Source organism: Passer montanus, unplaced genomic scaffold (assembly GCF_014805655.1).
Source record: "Passer montanus isolate IOZ18808 unplaced genomic scaffold, ASM1480565v1 scaffold45, whole genome shotgun sequence".
In the NCBI taxonomy this organism is placed as follows: domain Eukaryota; kingdom Metazoa; phylum Chordata; class Aves; order Passeriformes; family Passeridae; genus Passer; species Passer montanus.
The window spans coordinates 1-16017 of NW_024369373.1; the positions used below are offsets into that span (position 1 = coordinate 1).

The 16017-nt window shown below is 60.5% G+C and overlaps 1 protein-coding gene across 4 annotated transcripts in view; it reads left to right on the forward strand.

Annotated features, from left to right (window-relative positions):
- The first annotated feature begins 6 nt into the window (after window positions 1-6).
- GSE1 (Gse1 coiled-coil protein) overlaps window positions 7-16017 on the forward strand; it is a 97974-nt gene continuing 81963 nt past the window's right edge. For all 4 annotated transcript variants that reach the window (XM_039721177.1, XM_039721176.1, XM_039721175.1 and 1 more), the window contains exon 1: window positions 7-1406. In XM_039721177.1, coding sequence (XP_039577111.1) covers window positions 426-1406 — 981 coding nt within the window. In that variant the 5' untranslated portion in view covers window positions 7-425. The remainder of the gene's footprint in view (window positions 1407-16017) is intronic.

Sequence of the window (16017 nt, forward strand, 5' to 3'; positions counted from 1 at the left end):
AGGAGGAAGAGGAGGAGGAGGAGGAAGGGCCGGCAGCCGGCTCCGAGCTCTCCGAGCTCTCCGACGCCGAGCCGCTGTCGGAGCCCGAGGGGGCGGGCGGCGCGGCGCGGGCCCCCCCGGCGGCGGGGAGCGAGCGGGGGCCCCCCTGCTGCTCCTCGGACAGCGAGATCAACATCACCAGCGAGGAGGAGGAGGAGGAGGAGGAAGGCAGCGAGCGGCCCGCTTGGGCAGCGGGCACCGCCTGCTACATCTGCGGCAGCCCCTTGGCAGCGGGCGCCCAGCACCGCGTCCACGTGCAGAAGCAGGAGAAGAGCTCGCCGGGACCTTTCTTCCCGTTCCTGTGGCTGCACAGCCCCCCGCCCGGCGCCCAGCCGCTGTCCCCCACCGGCAGCACCCTGGTGTGTCCCTGCTGCTTCGCCTCCCTCATGCAGCAGTGGCAAAGCTTCGAGCTGGCCAACGTGCCCGTGCTGCAGCGGCTCTACGTGGTGCCCCTCAGCGCCGGGGCCATGCCCGCCAAGGGCCGCCGAGGGGGCAAGGAGGACGGCACGGGCATCCCGCCGGTGCCCGAGGCGTGCTACCTCTGCGGGGAGGAGTGCGGCAAGGAGGCGAGGCCGGTGGCGGCCAAAATCACCAACGGCAACGCGAAGAGCACCATGCATTTCCCCTTCCTCAGCCTCCTGCCCTGCCCGCCCGGCGCCAAGGGGCTCAACAAGCACTGGGAGGTCAGCAGCTGCCGCAAGTGCTTCGGGGTGCTGCAGGACCTGTGGGCCATGTACAGGGCCTGTCACAACGAGGAGCTCATCTCCTCCGTGCAGAGTTTCCTGGGGAGGTACCACCAGGTCTTCTCCGCCGGTGACCTCGCCGGCCACCCCGCTGTCATCAAGCCCGGTCCCACCTCTGTCTGCTACATCTGCGGGGCCGAGCTGGGAGCTGGCAGAGAGTTCCAGCTCAACGTCAACCCTCCCGGGCGATTTGGGGAGAAGGAGCCCTTTTTCCCCTTCTTGACCGTCTACCCGCCCGCCCCGCGGGCCAGGCCGGCCGACTCCACCGGGCTGGTGGCCACCTGCATCCTGTGCTACCACGACCTGCTGGGACAGTGGCTGCAGCACGAGGGCAGGAACTCGCACCACCCCAGCAGCGCCTGGTCCCGGCAGTACAAGGTGGAGACCTTCGTCTGCTTCTTCTGCCGGCAGGAGAAGAAGCGATGCCTTGGATTAAAAGCCGTTCAAGTGGCCAGGCTGCCCGTCTTCCTCTACACCCTGCGCGTGGCCAACAGCCTGCTGGTGGACGATGGGAAGCAGCTGACCATCGGCGCCTGTGCCGAGTGCGGGGCCGTGGTCCTGGCTGGCAAGAGCATGACCCCGCCAGAGCTGCTGGCAGTGGCACCCCCGTCTGTCCTCCCCAAGGTAAGGCAGCTGGCCCGGACCCCATCCCTCCTTTCCCAGCACTTCCCACCTCTGGAATCCAGGAGGAGTTGGAGCGCTGACATGGATGGATGCTCTTCTTTTGGGTCTGGTTCCTGGGGGAGAATGCTAATGGATGGGGTGCCGTTAGCAATGAACTTTTGGAGCTGTCAAGCTGCGAAGGAACAGATAAAAACCCTTCCAGGAGGTGGGAAGAGCCAAGACCTGTCCTGTTCCAGAAGTGTCTGTGTTGTTGGCAGCTTCGCATGAGGGAGGTGGGAGCCAGGACAGAGGAAATCCCAGTCCTGTCCTGCTTGCCATCGAGGGTGCTCAGAGGTGCCAGGAAGGGCTGCCTGGCCTCCCCTCCATGGGGGCATCCTTGGGAAGCTGGAAGGAGCTCATGGGCTCTGTAGGAAACTTCCCAACTTATCCCCATTTTTACAAGGTGCCTTAATGAAGGGATTTCCCTTGGAGAAGCCCCAGTTCTTCCCAGAGCTGATGGGTGAGAACAGGGCTGGCTTCCCCCACCCGTGCTGCTCTGCTTGTCCTGCAGTGAGGGCTCCCCAAAAGCCCTGCACCCTGAAGGGTGTCACGGGTGTCATCTCCCGATTGCCCAGCTGCTCCTTTCTGTGGCTCCCCCTGGGGTTACACAGGTTCCTTTGAGGGCATCACCTCAAAAGCACATGGCAGAGCAAAAGTTGATTCCCCCCAAGCTTGTCTTTCTCGTGGGATGGGAAAATAACAGCTTTTACTCCCAAATTTCCAGCTTGTGGGAGCTCTGCAGAGCCGCTGCTCTGTATCACCAAACCAGGCCCCAGGCTGGGCTCTGTCAAGTGCCAACATCCCAAATCCCCGAGGTCATTTTCAAAGCCTTTCAGCTCCATCGTAGCCAGAACCCTGCGGCTCTCTGAGGCACCGGCGTTTTCTTTAGAAATGTAAACCAGTCCTTCCAAGACAGCGCTCCTTTTCTCTCCCATCACTCTCCCTTGGCTGCTTACAAATATAATTTCCCATTCAGCTGGCTCCTGACCTGGTGGGGACACTGCTTGGAAAGCCACCAGGCAGGAGCTGCATTCACCTGGAGGGTGCCAGCATGGCACAGGAGGCTGGGTTGGCGCCGGTGCTGGGAATCCTCTGGAAGCTGTTGCTTTTGGGAGGTTTTCCCCCCGGGTCTGTCAGCTTGAGCTGGATGGTCCTGACGTAATTTTGGGTCGTTTGTGGATGCATTTTCATGGCTGCTGGGTAGGTTGTGATGCCCACGTGGTCTGGTGGCATTGGGAAGGTGCTGGTGGCCATGGGGGACTCAAGAATCAGGTGAACAACCCGTGGTGGTGACCCAGGCACCCCTGGGTGCTGGAGTGCCCCAGGTGGGTGCAGCTATGACAGGGGCGTCACCTGCATGTCCCCAGCTGGTTTTTCAGGCCTCTGCCCCCTCGGTGTCCCCAGGCCACCTCATGGGGACATTATCAACAGCGCTTCTGCTCTAGCACGGGTGGGTGCTCTGGGTGCTTCCCGTGGGGTTCCTCAGTGACCCCCCCAGTCCCAGGGGTTTTCAGGCACGCCACTCCTCGTCCCCACTGTCCCCAGCCCCAAACTCCCAGGAGGACACAGAGTGTGTCCCCAGGAAGGGACACTGTTGAGCTCCTCCTCTTGTTCCCAGGTTTGCTAATGAGCAAATTAAGGGGCTGGTGGCAGGAGGCACAGCAGAGCTGCCTGGGGACATGGTGGCCGGGCCCTGCCCTGTCCTGGTGGGGACTCTGGCTGCCCAGAAGGTCCTGGCACATTTTCCCTCCCTGTCTCCACATGCTTTCCAGCAGGCTGAGACCTCACAGATGTCAAGGTTATTTAAAACACGGCTTAATGCTTGGGTAGGGCACTTGGTTAATTTAGCTGTACCCTTGTTCAGCCATGCTTGCTGCTGAAAGTCACCCCAGATGAGCCTTTCACTCTTGTGTGACACCCAGGTCCCCGTTCTGGTGGGACCAAGCTGGAGGGAGCCTGAGCAATTAAAATCATCTCCCCAGTTCTCCTTTCAGCTCTGCAACTTCACTTTTGGACTGCATTTGCTTTTTGGCATCCCCTGCACGCAGCTGGGGTGTGTGTGGTTGACACAAATGCCTCAAAGGTTGAGGTCAAATACCCCAAAAGCCACCAGACACCCCCACATGTCCCTCTTCTAGCAGGGCAGCAAGGGCAGGGTGGGGCTGAGGTCCTCTCTGTGACAGTGTGGAGGGGGTGGTGAGGGACCCCCACATCTGAGGCTTGTCAGGAGGGAGGAGCCAGCGAGGTTTTGGGTGGGTGGTGCCTCTGCTGCTGGTGGGGTGGTGGGGAGCAGTGGAACAAGCGATGCTCTGTGGAGGTGTGGAGGTGCCTGAAGTTCTCCCTGCTGCAGGAGCATCTCCTGGAGGTGAGCTCTGCAGAGCCCTGCTGTGGTTTGCTCATGGGGTGGGTTTGGGTCGTTCCCTCCAAGAAAAAAAGGCAGTGCTGGGGTGTAGAAAGGGCATCTGGCTTGGGCATCCTTTGGCTTGTCACCCTTGGTCCCCAGATGTGCACTGTGAAAATGGATTTTCTGTCCAGCTGTGCCCCTTGCAGGGGGAAGCTGTGCAGATTATTGGTGTAGGGCTCTGATTTTGGGTATCCAGGTGGGAATCTCCTCCTGCTGATCTGCCTGTGCATCCCACTGGGATGTGCCTCCATCCAGGAGGAGCTGCTTCCTCGAGCAGCCGCTGCTGGGAGCCATGGCTTTGAATAAACCACAAAATGCCCAGATTTGGTTGCTTCCCAGAGGTGACAGTGACCTGCTCCTGGCTGGCAGTGCCCTCTCCAGTCACCCCCAGGCTCTCCAGCCCTCTCCACAGGGGTGGGGTGATGCATTCCCAGCTCAAGGGCTGCTTGTCCTCAGCCTGTCTGGCGTTCTCAGTGTCCTGTGCTCACCAGGAAAAGCTTCCCCTGTCCTCCAACTCTTCATCCTCACCTTCCACTGCTCTCTCTGCACTCGTGTGCCTGTAAAAGTGACTCCTCTTGAGGTTTTCTGGGTTTTTTCCCTTAAATGCAACTTTTGGGAAATACTTCCAGGTGTCTGGAAAGCTCTCAAATCCTACCATAACTCAAGCACAGCTGTTCGGGACAACCAAGTGATCAGGCCCAGGCCACAGGAGTTCATGACCAGCAGGTCCTTGTCACCTGATGTCCTGTGACAAGGTGACCCACTCAGTGGCTGAGGGAAGTCTCTGGATCTCATCTGTGTGGATTTCAGGAAATGCTTTGGCAGCGTTTCCCTGGAGAAACTGGCTGCTCATGGCTTGGACGGGTTGCTGTTCCATGGCTAAAAAACTGTCTGGATGCTGGGCCTGGAGGGTGGCAGGGAATGGGGACCAGTGGTGTCCCCAGGGCTCAGCATTGGGGCAGCAGAGCTGGGAAGGGGCTGGAGCTCCAGGAGAGGCTGAGGGAGCTGGGAAGGGGCTCAGCCTGGAGAAAAGGAGGCTCAGGGGGACCTTGTGGCTGTGAACAACTCCTGCCAGGAGGGGACAGCCAGGGCGACAGGCTCTGCTCCAGGGAACAGGGACAGGAGCAGAGGGAACGGCCTCAGGCTGGGCCAGGGCAGGCTCAGGGTGGATATAATGAAAATTTCTCCACTGAAAGGGTCACCAAGCTCTGGCACAGCTGCCCAGGGCAGTCATGGAGTTGCCATTCCTTGAGGGATTTAAAAAATGTGGCACTTGGGGACGTGGTCACTGGTGGCCTTGGCAGTGCTGGGGGAACAGTTGGACTCAATGATCTTGGAGAGCTTTTCCAGCCCACACAAATCTGTGGTTCTGTGCTCGGTGTCCTTTGGGGCTGGCATGGAGCTCCTGGGGAGCAGCTGGAGCTCCCTGCTGCTTGTCCTTGTCCTCAGGCCGGTTTCTGGGAATCACGTGGTGTTTTCCATGCCCCATTCCCACTTTTGGGAGCCCACCTGGGGCTGGTGGTGTGGGGCTGTGCCTGACAGGGCACAGTCAGGGCTGAGTTCACTCTATTTACTAATTGCCAGCAGCGCTGTTGGCTCAGCTGGGGATTTGGCCCCTGCTGCAGGTTCCCAGCTCCAAAGGTCATGGCTGCATTTCCAAATCTCTGCGTTGAGCTGACAGCTGTTGGTGGGCACTTTCCTTTTGGCTTTCGAAAAGGGTTTTGGGCAAAAATCAAAGAGTTCTTGTGTTCTCCGCTAAACCTTGTCCCACTGATGCTGAGCAGCAGCCAAAGCTCCTGGATGCCAGAAAAACAAACCCAGAAGGCAGGGAGTGGTGCCTGAGCCCTCCTCCTGCATTGCACCAGGCCAGATTATCCAAATTATGGGATATTTGGGTGCACTGCAGCATGAGAATTAAGAGACCTGTGTAGGAAGAGCCCCAGGCACCTCTGCCTTCTTTGCATCTTTTATGGATTTTGAAGGAAATCAAAAACCTTCTAGCCACTGGCGGTGTTTTGGGTGGTGGTGCTTTTTTGGCCAAGCTGGTGGCACCTCTGTGTCCTTGCCCCAGGCATCATGTGTGGGCTCCAGCAGGGTGGCACAGGCTGCATTTGGCTTCTCCTCATCCCTCCAAAAAGGCGCAGAGCTGGTCTTACTCACCTCAGTCTTTTGGCTTCCAGCTTGGGTTGGTTTTGGTGGTTCTTACCTGTGCTTGTGGCAATTTTTTGCCATCACGAATTCCAGCAGATTCAGAGCAGAATTTAGCTGACTTCACTGGGATAAACCTGTTCAGTTTGCAGCATGTGAGGTTGTTTATAGGGAGGCCTACGTCGCCTTTCAGCAAAGCAGCTGCTGCAGCCAGCGCCGACCCGGGCTGGCATTTTCAGATGAGATCTCAATCCCAGCACGGAGGTGGCAATATAATCATGATATGACTTCATGTCTCGGGGCACGGCCTCCCTGGGGATCGTGTTCCCAGATGGCAAACAAAGAAACAACACGAGGAAAACGCTTTCCCTGGGCTTTCTCCTGCCACTGAGGCCAGGGCTGCTCTCGCACCTGCCTGTCCCTCCTCATCCTCACCTGACGCTTACCCTGGGGTGGCAGTCCCCCCCTGGGGTGGTGGGTTTCCAGCTGGGGGTGTTGGTCCTTCAGCCCTGCTGTGGGGAGCAGCACAGGGGTCTTTGCTTTGGCCGGGCTGACCTTGCTGGACCAGCTGTCCCAAATTCCAGGGCTCCCGCGCCGCTGCCAGCGCCGTGTCCTGCAGACCTTGTGCTGACTCCACAGCTCACCAGCTGGCTGCTATATATTTATTTTTCACCCTGCCCTCCCTGCTCTTTGCTTTCTCCCTGCCTTTCCCCAAAGCAGCTGCGCTGCAGGACTGGCAGCTCGAGCAGGCACCTGCCAAAAATGACAGTGTGCTGCACCCCCGAAACACCCGCTGCAGGCACCCTGGGGAGAGAGACCAGCTCCACTCTCACCCCGTGCAGTGAAAACGCTTTTGCAACCTCTGGAGCATCCTCTGGAGTCGCAGCCAAGTCGGGAGATGGGGTAAAGGGCCGGCTCTGGCTGCTGCAGCTGGACAGATGTTCTGGCCAGACACTTGGCCTTGCTGAGCCGTCCGGGAAGCTCGGGTGCAGAGGGCAGCCTGGGATGATCTTTGGCTGCTTCCCAGCCAGCAGGGACTTCCCTGCACAGCAGCGTGGGTGCCTGCTTTTCCAAGTGCATCAGGAACAACAGGAGTTGGCTCTTCACCCCTCAAGGTACCAGCTGGGTCCTGTCCTGATGCTCCTGTCACTGTCCTTGAGTGGCAAGGAGGCGTCTCCATCTCCTGAGCAGGTTTTGGGGCACTGGGCACAGCTGGTTTGCCAGGAGCCCGTTTACACCTCTCTGTCTGCAGGAGGTGCCTTGGATCTGCTCCCACGCTGGTTTTTGGGGTGGAGAGGGCTCTGTTTTCTCCCTGTTGGCACTTTCAGCTCCTTTTTTGGGCAGCATCTGGCCAGATGTTCCTCCCTGCAGCTAAAGGCCTGTGCCGCATGATGCCATCCTGGCCTGGAAGGGATGGCGTGGAAATGTCCCTTTGAGGGACATTTGAGGAGACACTGCCCTCCTTGGGGACCACCAGGGTGAGGACTTGGGTACAAATCCAGGGAGATGGCGAGGCAGGGGCACCCCTGGGGATGGGGCAGGAGCCCGGCTGGCAGTGGCAGCCACCCAGCCACGCCGGGCTCTCTTCCTCCGGGAGCAGCTGGCGGCGGGAGCCTTTCCAGCAGCACGATTCCCCCGGGCCCCGTCCCAGGGCTGTGACAGCCCCGGGTCCCCACGGCCAAGGCGGGTGGCAGCGGTGCCTCGGGCGTGCCTTGGCACACGCCAGCCGCGCCGTGGGCACCGCGGGGCTGCTCCTGTGCCAGCGGCAGTGCTCCCGGCCGTCCCAGCCTGGTTGCCCTCCCTGGGCCTTGTGGAGGTGCCAGAGCCCCGGTGCCAGCCCAGGCTGCTGCGGGCAGCTCGTGGTTTGCTCCCAGTGCCGGGTGAGCGGCTGCTGCGGCCTCGGCCCGGCACACGCGAGCCAAGCCGTGCCCTGGCTGGACAAACAGCCTCGTGCAGCTGCTGTGTGGCTCCTTTTCCCTGCTGGATCTTCAATAGCAGGGCAGGGATGAAGGGGATGGCCCCAGGGTGGATTTTTGGCCAGGCTGGGAGAAGGGTGACGTTACCTGGGCGCGCTTTGCAGCCTGGCGTGGGTATGACGCTGCTTCTCCCTCTTTGGTTTCCTTCTTGTCCTCCCCCCTTTCCACGTTAGCACAAGTGCTGCTGGGCTTTAGTAGCTCTCGGGAGACTGAAGTCATCTGTTTACCCACGGAGCTGGCGTGCTTGGAGCAGCAGCTGCCCTGGCATTCCCTCTCCAACCTGCCGGAGAGGTGCCGAGCGTGCTGCGACCTGCGCTGGGGCAGAGCGAGCCTGTGGCTGCTCTGGGCTGTCTCACATCCCACCCCATCCCATCCCACCCCACCCCATCCCATCATGGGGCTGGTGGTGCAGGTGTAGGAGCTCCCTCCATCCAGAGAACTCCCAAAATGCTGTGTTTTGGTGGTCGTATCCAAGCACTGGTGCTGGATGGGCCATTCCTGGTGGCACAAGGATTTACCCAGGGTTATTCCATTCCATCACTGCCTGCCCTGGCGTCCTGGCACAGCCAGGTCTTGGCAGGGGTGAGCTGCTGGGGTTTGGGGCTGGTTTTGACCAGGGATGCATGGGGAGGGTTCTGGCTCCCCCATGAGGGATGTGAAGAGGGCAGGAGGGCTTGCAGGGACTGGTTTGCTCTCTTCCATTTTGAATTTTTGTCTTCCACTTTAGAGCTGAAGCAAGGCTGAGGCCCAGCTGGGATGGGAGGGAAGGTCCTGATGGGAGAGGGGTGGTGGCCACCCCACAGCCAGGGACATCCCCCCTTGGTTTGGGATGCACAGCTGCCTTCCCTGGCCAAGGGACAGGAGCCTGCACTGCTCCCAGGCTTCCAGCCCCTCTGTGACCCCCCTGAGGCTGTGTCCTGGCACGCTGTCACCCAGCGTGTCCCCAGCACCTGCTGTTTTGGGGCTGGGGATTCCTGTTGTGGGTGCCCATCCCTGCAGGATGTGCATCCCATGGCCACAACTGCCACAGCCCCGTGCAGGTGGAGCTTTCCCAGCTGACCCTCCAAAATGGTTTTAATTGCCCTCCCCAGCTTTGCCCCCCTTGGAAATGGGGAGTGCATCATCTGACGGATCTGAGGGACCACCAGCAGCCACCTCTGTCCCTGGGGACTCCAGGGAGGGACCGTGGAGCCAGGAACATTTTAGTGACAGCCAGGACCTTGGGCTCTCACTCTGGTGGGACAGACAGACCCGGGAGGGAGGGACACACAGACAGCTGAGGGTGTGGGGCACACAGCAAATTGCCACCATCCCCTTCCAACATGTTTCTGCAGAGGGGCTGACTTCAGTGGGCCGTGAAGCTTTACATCGAGTGATGATCGAGTGCTGATGATTCCAGTTATTATCCTGGCCAGGAATAAGTGTATATTTACATACATAAAAATATATGTATGGATATATGGATGGATGTCTCCTGCTCCCTCCTTGTCCTCTCTGCCAAACCAGCCACATTTTCTCCTCCCCGTCTCTCCCCCGGCTGTGGGAGCAGGCAGCAGGAGTTATCCCGGAGTGAAAACACTGCAGACAAGGCCTTTCAGTTCTCCCTGGAGGCAGCGCTGCCAAGGTCAACCTGCTGTGGGGACAGGGCTGGCTTGTCCCTGCTGGCCCCAATCTTGGGGCTGGTGGCACCCCAGGGGTGTCCCGGCTATTCCCAGGGAGGGCTCTGGGGTCTCTCAGTTGTTCCCAGTGTGGCACCCTGGGGCTGTCCCCGCTGTTCCTGGTGTGTGACTCTCTGAGTGTCCCGGTTGTCCCCGGTGTGGCACCCCGGTGTGTCCCAGCTGTTCCCAGTATGGCACCCTGGCGCTGTCCCGGTTGTTCCCAGTGTGGCACCTGATGTGTCCCGGCTGTCCCTGGTGTGTCCGGCTGTTCCCGGTGTGTCCGGCTGTCCCCGGTGTGTCCCCCTGGTGTGTCCCAGTTGTCCCCGGTGTGTCCCCCCGTGTGTCCCGGCTGTCCCCGGTGTATCCCGGCTGTGGTTGTTCCCGGTGTGTCCCGGTTGTTCCCGCTGTGTCCCGGCTGTCCCCAGTGTATCCCGGCTGTTCCCGGTGTGTCCCCCCATGTGTCCCGGCTGTCCCCGGTGTATCCCGGCTGTCCCCGCTGTGTCCCCCCGGTGTGTCCCGGCTGTCCCCGGTGTATCCCGGTTGTTCCCGGTGTGTCCCGGCTGTCCCCGGTGTGTCCCGGCTGTCCCCGGTGTGGGGCTCCCAGGGCTCGGCGATCCAGCCCTGCTGCCTGCAGACACAGTCCAGATGCTCCGGCTGCGGCGTCTCTGGAGGGGGAGATGAATTCGCTCCTGCCGTCTTCTGTTTTCAGTCCAGAACATCTGCACAGTAACTGGGAAATCTGGGCTTTCTCCTGCTTCTCAGCCAGGTCCTGTCAGCCCTTTCCTCTTCCAAAAAGGGCTTTGCTGGTTGTTTTATTTTTTTTTTCCCTCCCCTTCCCGCTATTGCTTGTGCTGTGTAACCTGCTCCCTGCTGTGCATCCTGTCAGGGCTCTGCTTGGATTTTACTCCAGCAGGAGCATTTGGAGGGACCTCCCCAACCCCGCCACCGCCTGAGCTCAGGGATGTGGATCCCCAGGAGCAGATTTTCCTGTGGGGCTGTTCCCTTGTGGCACTGGGATCACCCAAGCTGCTGTCTCACTCATTCCAGTTTTTTCCCCTTGCCAGTTTTCCCATTTTCATGCTGATCCTGCTGATCCTGGAGCCTGGGTGCTGCACGCTGAGTGCTTGGGGCTGGACAACCCCTCCCAAAAGCTGGCACTGGGGAAGCATTTGAGGCTGCAGGGTGGCCCCCACCCTGCTCCCTGTTCTTTCCAGCAGCGAGTGGCTTGGCCAGGCTGGCCCTGGGCTGGCCAGGACAGCTCTTGGCTTGGCAGTGTCCCACAGGGGTGAGGTTTGTTCCGCAGCCCTGGCTCGGGCTCCTGGCACGGCTCTGGTGGGTGCTGGGCACCTCCTTTTCCTTGCTGCTGCTTCCACCATGCCGTGGGGACCCTGAGGAAGTGTCATCCCAATACCTGAGGCCCTGGAGGAGGAATAAATCCTGCTGTCGTGTCCTTCCCCCCCTTTTCCATGCAGAATCTGTGCTCTCACCCTGACCTTCCCCACCACTGCTGGGGTCCAGTGAGCCCAAATGGGGCTCCATCCTTTATCCAGCCTGCTCCTTCTCCTTCATCCACATGGGTTTGCTGCCTCTTTGCTCATCTTGTGGTGCCTTTGCTGTGTTTTGCCCCACCCCTTGCTGCCCTAGTTCTGGCTGTGCTGGCGCTGTGCCCGGTGCCCTCTGCTCCGAGCGGAAGGAAGGGATGGCAACGTCGGGGTGATGCCAGCAGGGGTTTGTCCTCGGCTGGGACAGGGGACTGACCCCTCAGAGGGGCTTTGGGGCCATGGATATCATGGGTGCTGCTCCCCCAGTCGAGCAGGGGTCTTGGAGGACACAAGAGAGAGCAAAGGAGGGAGATGCCACCTCTCTTGTTGGGGACTTTGGGACAAAGTGCAAGCGGCGCTGCTCCCCCTTGGGCTCCCTGCTCACAGAGGAGGGGGGAAACCCTCAGGATGAGATGATTTTGGGTGGCCTTGAGGGGCCAGCAGGCTGCCTGGGGGGCTGGCTGGGCAGCGTGGCTGCCAGCTCGGCATCCCCAGGCACCTGGAGGTGACGTGTGTGCCCGGTGTCCCTGTCCTGGGGACAGCCACACAGCTCTGGCCTCACAGCTGCTATTTCTGGCCAGCCCGTGGCCTCTGCACCGCAGCCACCACCACCACCGGGGCCAGCAGCTGCTGCCCTTTCCCTTCCCATCCCCTCAGAGCCGTGGGATGGATGGAGACAGGATGAGGAATCCCCCCGGCGTGGGCAGCAGCTCAGTCCCTCCTGGGATGTTCCCCGCAGCCCCGTTTTCCTCCCGTTTAAAGCCGGGACGTGTCTGTGTTCGGTGGGCGGCTGTAAAAATAGCACTTGGTTTGAGTTAGGAGGGTGGCGGGGAAGGGCCGGGAGGGGGCCGGGGTGCAGGGGGAGGTCCGGTTTCTCCCTTTCCTGGAGGAATTAGGGAGGCCACATGCTGCCAGGAGTGTTTGGCTGGTAGAGGCAAGCGGAGGCTCCGAGGAGGCGAGCAGGCGTCCGCACAGATGGAAATTTGATCACCCACGGCTCAACAGATTGTTTGATTTATTTTAAAATCAAGCAGATGGCTGCAACAGGAGTTTGTTTAAGTTCAGCTCCGAGCTGGGCCAACGGCCAGGATACTCAGGGGTAGGCGTGCCAAAAAATGTTCAATGACTTTGGTCATCACCCACCTCTCCTCCTCCTCCTCCCTCGCCTCGCTCGGGCGCACACACCCCGCTCCCCTCTTATCGCATCCTCGCCTTCATCTCTTGGCTCCTGCACCTCGCTTTGTCTCTCCCGGCGGGCGCAGCCTTGCCCTCCACTTTTCCTCCCCTTCCACGAGCTCCAGAGGGTTTAACTCTTCCCCAGCCGTCCCCTCGCCCTGCTTCCCTTCTGCTGGAGGGGTGCACTGGGGGTTGTCCCCTGAGGAGAGAGGAGAACCCCCATCCTGGACTCTCCCCTCGTGTCTGTCTTCTCTGGGACCATCTGTGGGGAATGGAGAGCTGTGGGAGCTGGCTGCATGCCCAGAGGATGCCCCCACCCATACCCCTCTGTGGTGGGGAGGGGGTGGATGCATCCTGGTGTCCCCCTGCCCTGTCCCAAGTTGGTGGCAGCCTGGATGAGCTGGGGTCTCGGCGGTGTGGGACCCCCATGGTGGGGTGTGAGGGGTGAGCTGGGTGTGGAGCAGAGCCCCTGCTGCAGCCCGTGGTGGCTCTGGATGAGTTCCTGGCCTCGCTGCCATCTGGCCAGCAGGGAAGGGGCTGGAGGAGCCAGTGGGAACAGCCTGGGAGGTGCTAAACTGCTGTAAATGGGATGGGGCCTGCTGTGCTCAGGGCTTTAAATCACCCAGTGCCACCAGGCTGGCACTGCCAGCAGGGGTCTGACCACCCCGGGGTGGCACAGGGTCCCCAGCACGTGTGGCCACGTCCCCTCAGCCTGCCAAGGGCCATCTGGGATGCTCTCTGTGGCAGGCACGAGGAGCTCTCTGCCCCTCCTGGGCTGAGTGGGTGGGATGCTCCAGGACCACCGGGCATCCTTGGTGGCCTTGGGATGTCCCTGTGCCCCACAGCAGCTCCCAGCACCACGGCAGGTTCAGTGCTCCCTCTCCCTGCAGGCTTTCCTGCCAGAGAATTGCCCATTCCCCCATTTTTGGGAGCAGGACCGTGTGATGAGACCCCTCCCCAGCTCCCCTCTCCTCCCCAGGCGGGGCTGGGGGCTGTGGCTCCTGCTGGGAGCAGGGCGTGGGGCTGGAAGGGGTTAAGGCAGGCAAAGGAAAACAAGAGTGCTGCAGGGCCTGGGTGGCTGACAAGCCAAACAACTGTTTTTGACTCACTGTTGCTGCCTTGCCAAGTGCAATTGCTTCCACATTCCCATCCCCTGGCTGGAGGGGCGCGGGGAGATGTTGGCTTTTTGCGGTCAGCAGGGGAAGGGGGATGCCGGGGGAAGGGCTGGCTCTGCACTGCTTTTTCTCAGCTCTTCCCTCTTCAATTCCCCTCCCTGGCCAGGGGCAGGAAGGGGCAGGGGGTGATGCTGCCAGGGGGGTGATGCTGCCAGGGTCGCTCTGCCCAGCTTCTGGTGGAGCATCCCCTCTGCCAGAGTTAAAGGTGGGAGAGGGAATGGGGGGGTAAAATGCACCCCCAGGGTGTCTGTCCTGCCTTTTCCTGCTGTTTGTCTGCAGGGAGGAACTGAAAAGTGGCTCCTTCTCTGTCAGGGGGTGCTGGGGGCCAGCAGCACCCATTTTTTCCCCCCCTCCATCCCCTCAAGAGTGGAGCCCCACATCCTCAATGTCCCCATTCCCACCCTCCACAGAGGTGGGGAGTGATCCCATTGCTCAGAGATCTGAGTTCTCATGTGGGGCTGGGCCCCCCACCTTGCCTGGCTGGGGGCAAATCTGTCTGCAGGGTTTGGGGGACACACACAACCCCAATAAAACCCCCAGGCCTCCGGGTGCTGGTGCCGTTGTGTTGGAGACAGGGAGAAATAATTCCTTGGAGAAGAGGCTGGGGAGTTACAGCGAAGATTTGAGCTACTCGGGGTCGCTGCTTTGTGGAGTTAATTATCTTCTGAGTCTGGGTTTTTTGGGTGTTTTTTGAGTTGGTGGTTTTTGGTAGTTTTTTTTTCCTCCTTGGGATTATTTCTTGGCAAATGAGGCGTCGTTCTGAAGCACTGAGCTCTGCTCCCTCGGAACTCCTGGCTGCTAAGTGCTGTGGAGGAGATCCTGGTCTTAAAAAAAACCAAAAACAACACACCAAAAAAAAAAACCCAAACAAAACACCCTCAAAAAAAGCCCTGCTGCTTTTGCAGTGTGAATATGGGGTCTGGGATAGCTCAGGAAGGTTCTGTGCTCCTGGAGCTGTTTCTTTGGGGAAGCTGGAGCAGGAACCTCCTGTGGGCACGGGCAGCACTGGCATGGGCAGGGGAGGATGTGGAATCCTTGGATTCCTGCTCCCTGCAGGGCTGTGAGCTGTTTGGGGTCCCCAAATGGAATGGGGGTCTGGAAGGAACCCCCAGCATGTGGGAAGCTGTGGGGGTGTGCTGTGAGCTGACCCTTGGGTGAGGAGGGGGTTTTTGGGGCACCTTTGTGGCAGCTGTTTCCCCGTTTGGGATGTTTTGGGGTTGGGACATTGCTCCAGCATCACATTCTCATCTCATTCTGGCTCCTGGGGCTCTGCTGCTGCCTCCCCCCACTCTGGAGAGGCCATTTCCCCCTCCTGGCTGCGGGGAGGGTCTGACTGTGCTGGCACAGCGGGTGTGGGCTGCAGAGGATGGCCTGGATGCTGTGGGACAAATGGGATGCACCCCTGGAACTCCTGCTGCTGTCCCTGCTTCATCCCAGCCTCCTTTGAGTCCCAGGGGAGGGAGGCAGCAGCAGAGCAGGAGCTGGTGGTGCTGGGGGTCCTGGGGGTCAGGAGCTGGTGGTGCTGGGGGTCAGGATGGAAACCCCTTCCCCTGTTCATGCTGCAGACCCCCAGAGCTTCCCCCAAAACATCCCAACGCCCACGAGGGATGCGGGATCACTGTCTGGCAGCTGTGACACCGGGACAGACACACGCCATCCATCCTCCCACCTTCAGGAGAGCCGCAGCCCTGCTCTGCCCCTCTCCTGAGCACCCACCGCCCTGCAGGAGCCACCCATGCCACTGCCACCCCGCTGGCACCGGGGGTGTCACCGGTGTCACCCAAACTCCGCGCGCCAACCACAGGGCCCTCCCGGCCACGAATGGCAGGGGATGCTGATGTCCCCGATGTCGCACACCTTGTCAGCTCCTGATCCCGACACGAGAAGGCAATTAGGGGCCGGGATGCCCTGGATGCCCTGGCAGATGGGGCGCGGTGCCGCCGTGGGGCTGCGCCGGGGCCGGGGCCGCCTCTGCCTCCTAATGTGTTTGCAAATCCTCCCCAGCTGAGGGGATTAAAGCCGGCATCTGGCTCGCTTTAGAATATTAAAACAAAGGGAGTTGTAGGCGCCATGATCGGGGGCAGGCGAGGGAGGGAGCGGGGCCGGGGCTGGGGGGGCTGCTGGGAAAGTCTGCAGGAATCCCCCCCTCCTCTCCCAGCCTTTCCACGAGCTTTTCCCTGAGGAATAAACCCTGCCGTGGGTGTGCAGCAGGGCACAGGCAGCAGCACCCAGGGACCAGGGGGATGCTGGAGGCGGGTGGGCCACGGGGGTGCTTTTTTTTGTGGGGAGGGAGGTTTCTCTCTGCTTTTTCCACCCCGTTGCGCTGTTCTGGAAGCAGCAAGAATTCAGGAAGCCGGCGTGCGGCGAGTGCCAAGTCAGGCTGTACCGCAGCCAAGCCCCTGCTTGTTTTCTCGTCTTGCTGGAGCCAGTAAGTGACCTTATTAGCTTAGGGGGCAGCTGCCTTATTAACACACATCTGGCGGCGAGGGGGCCG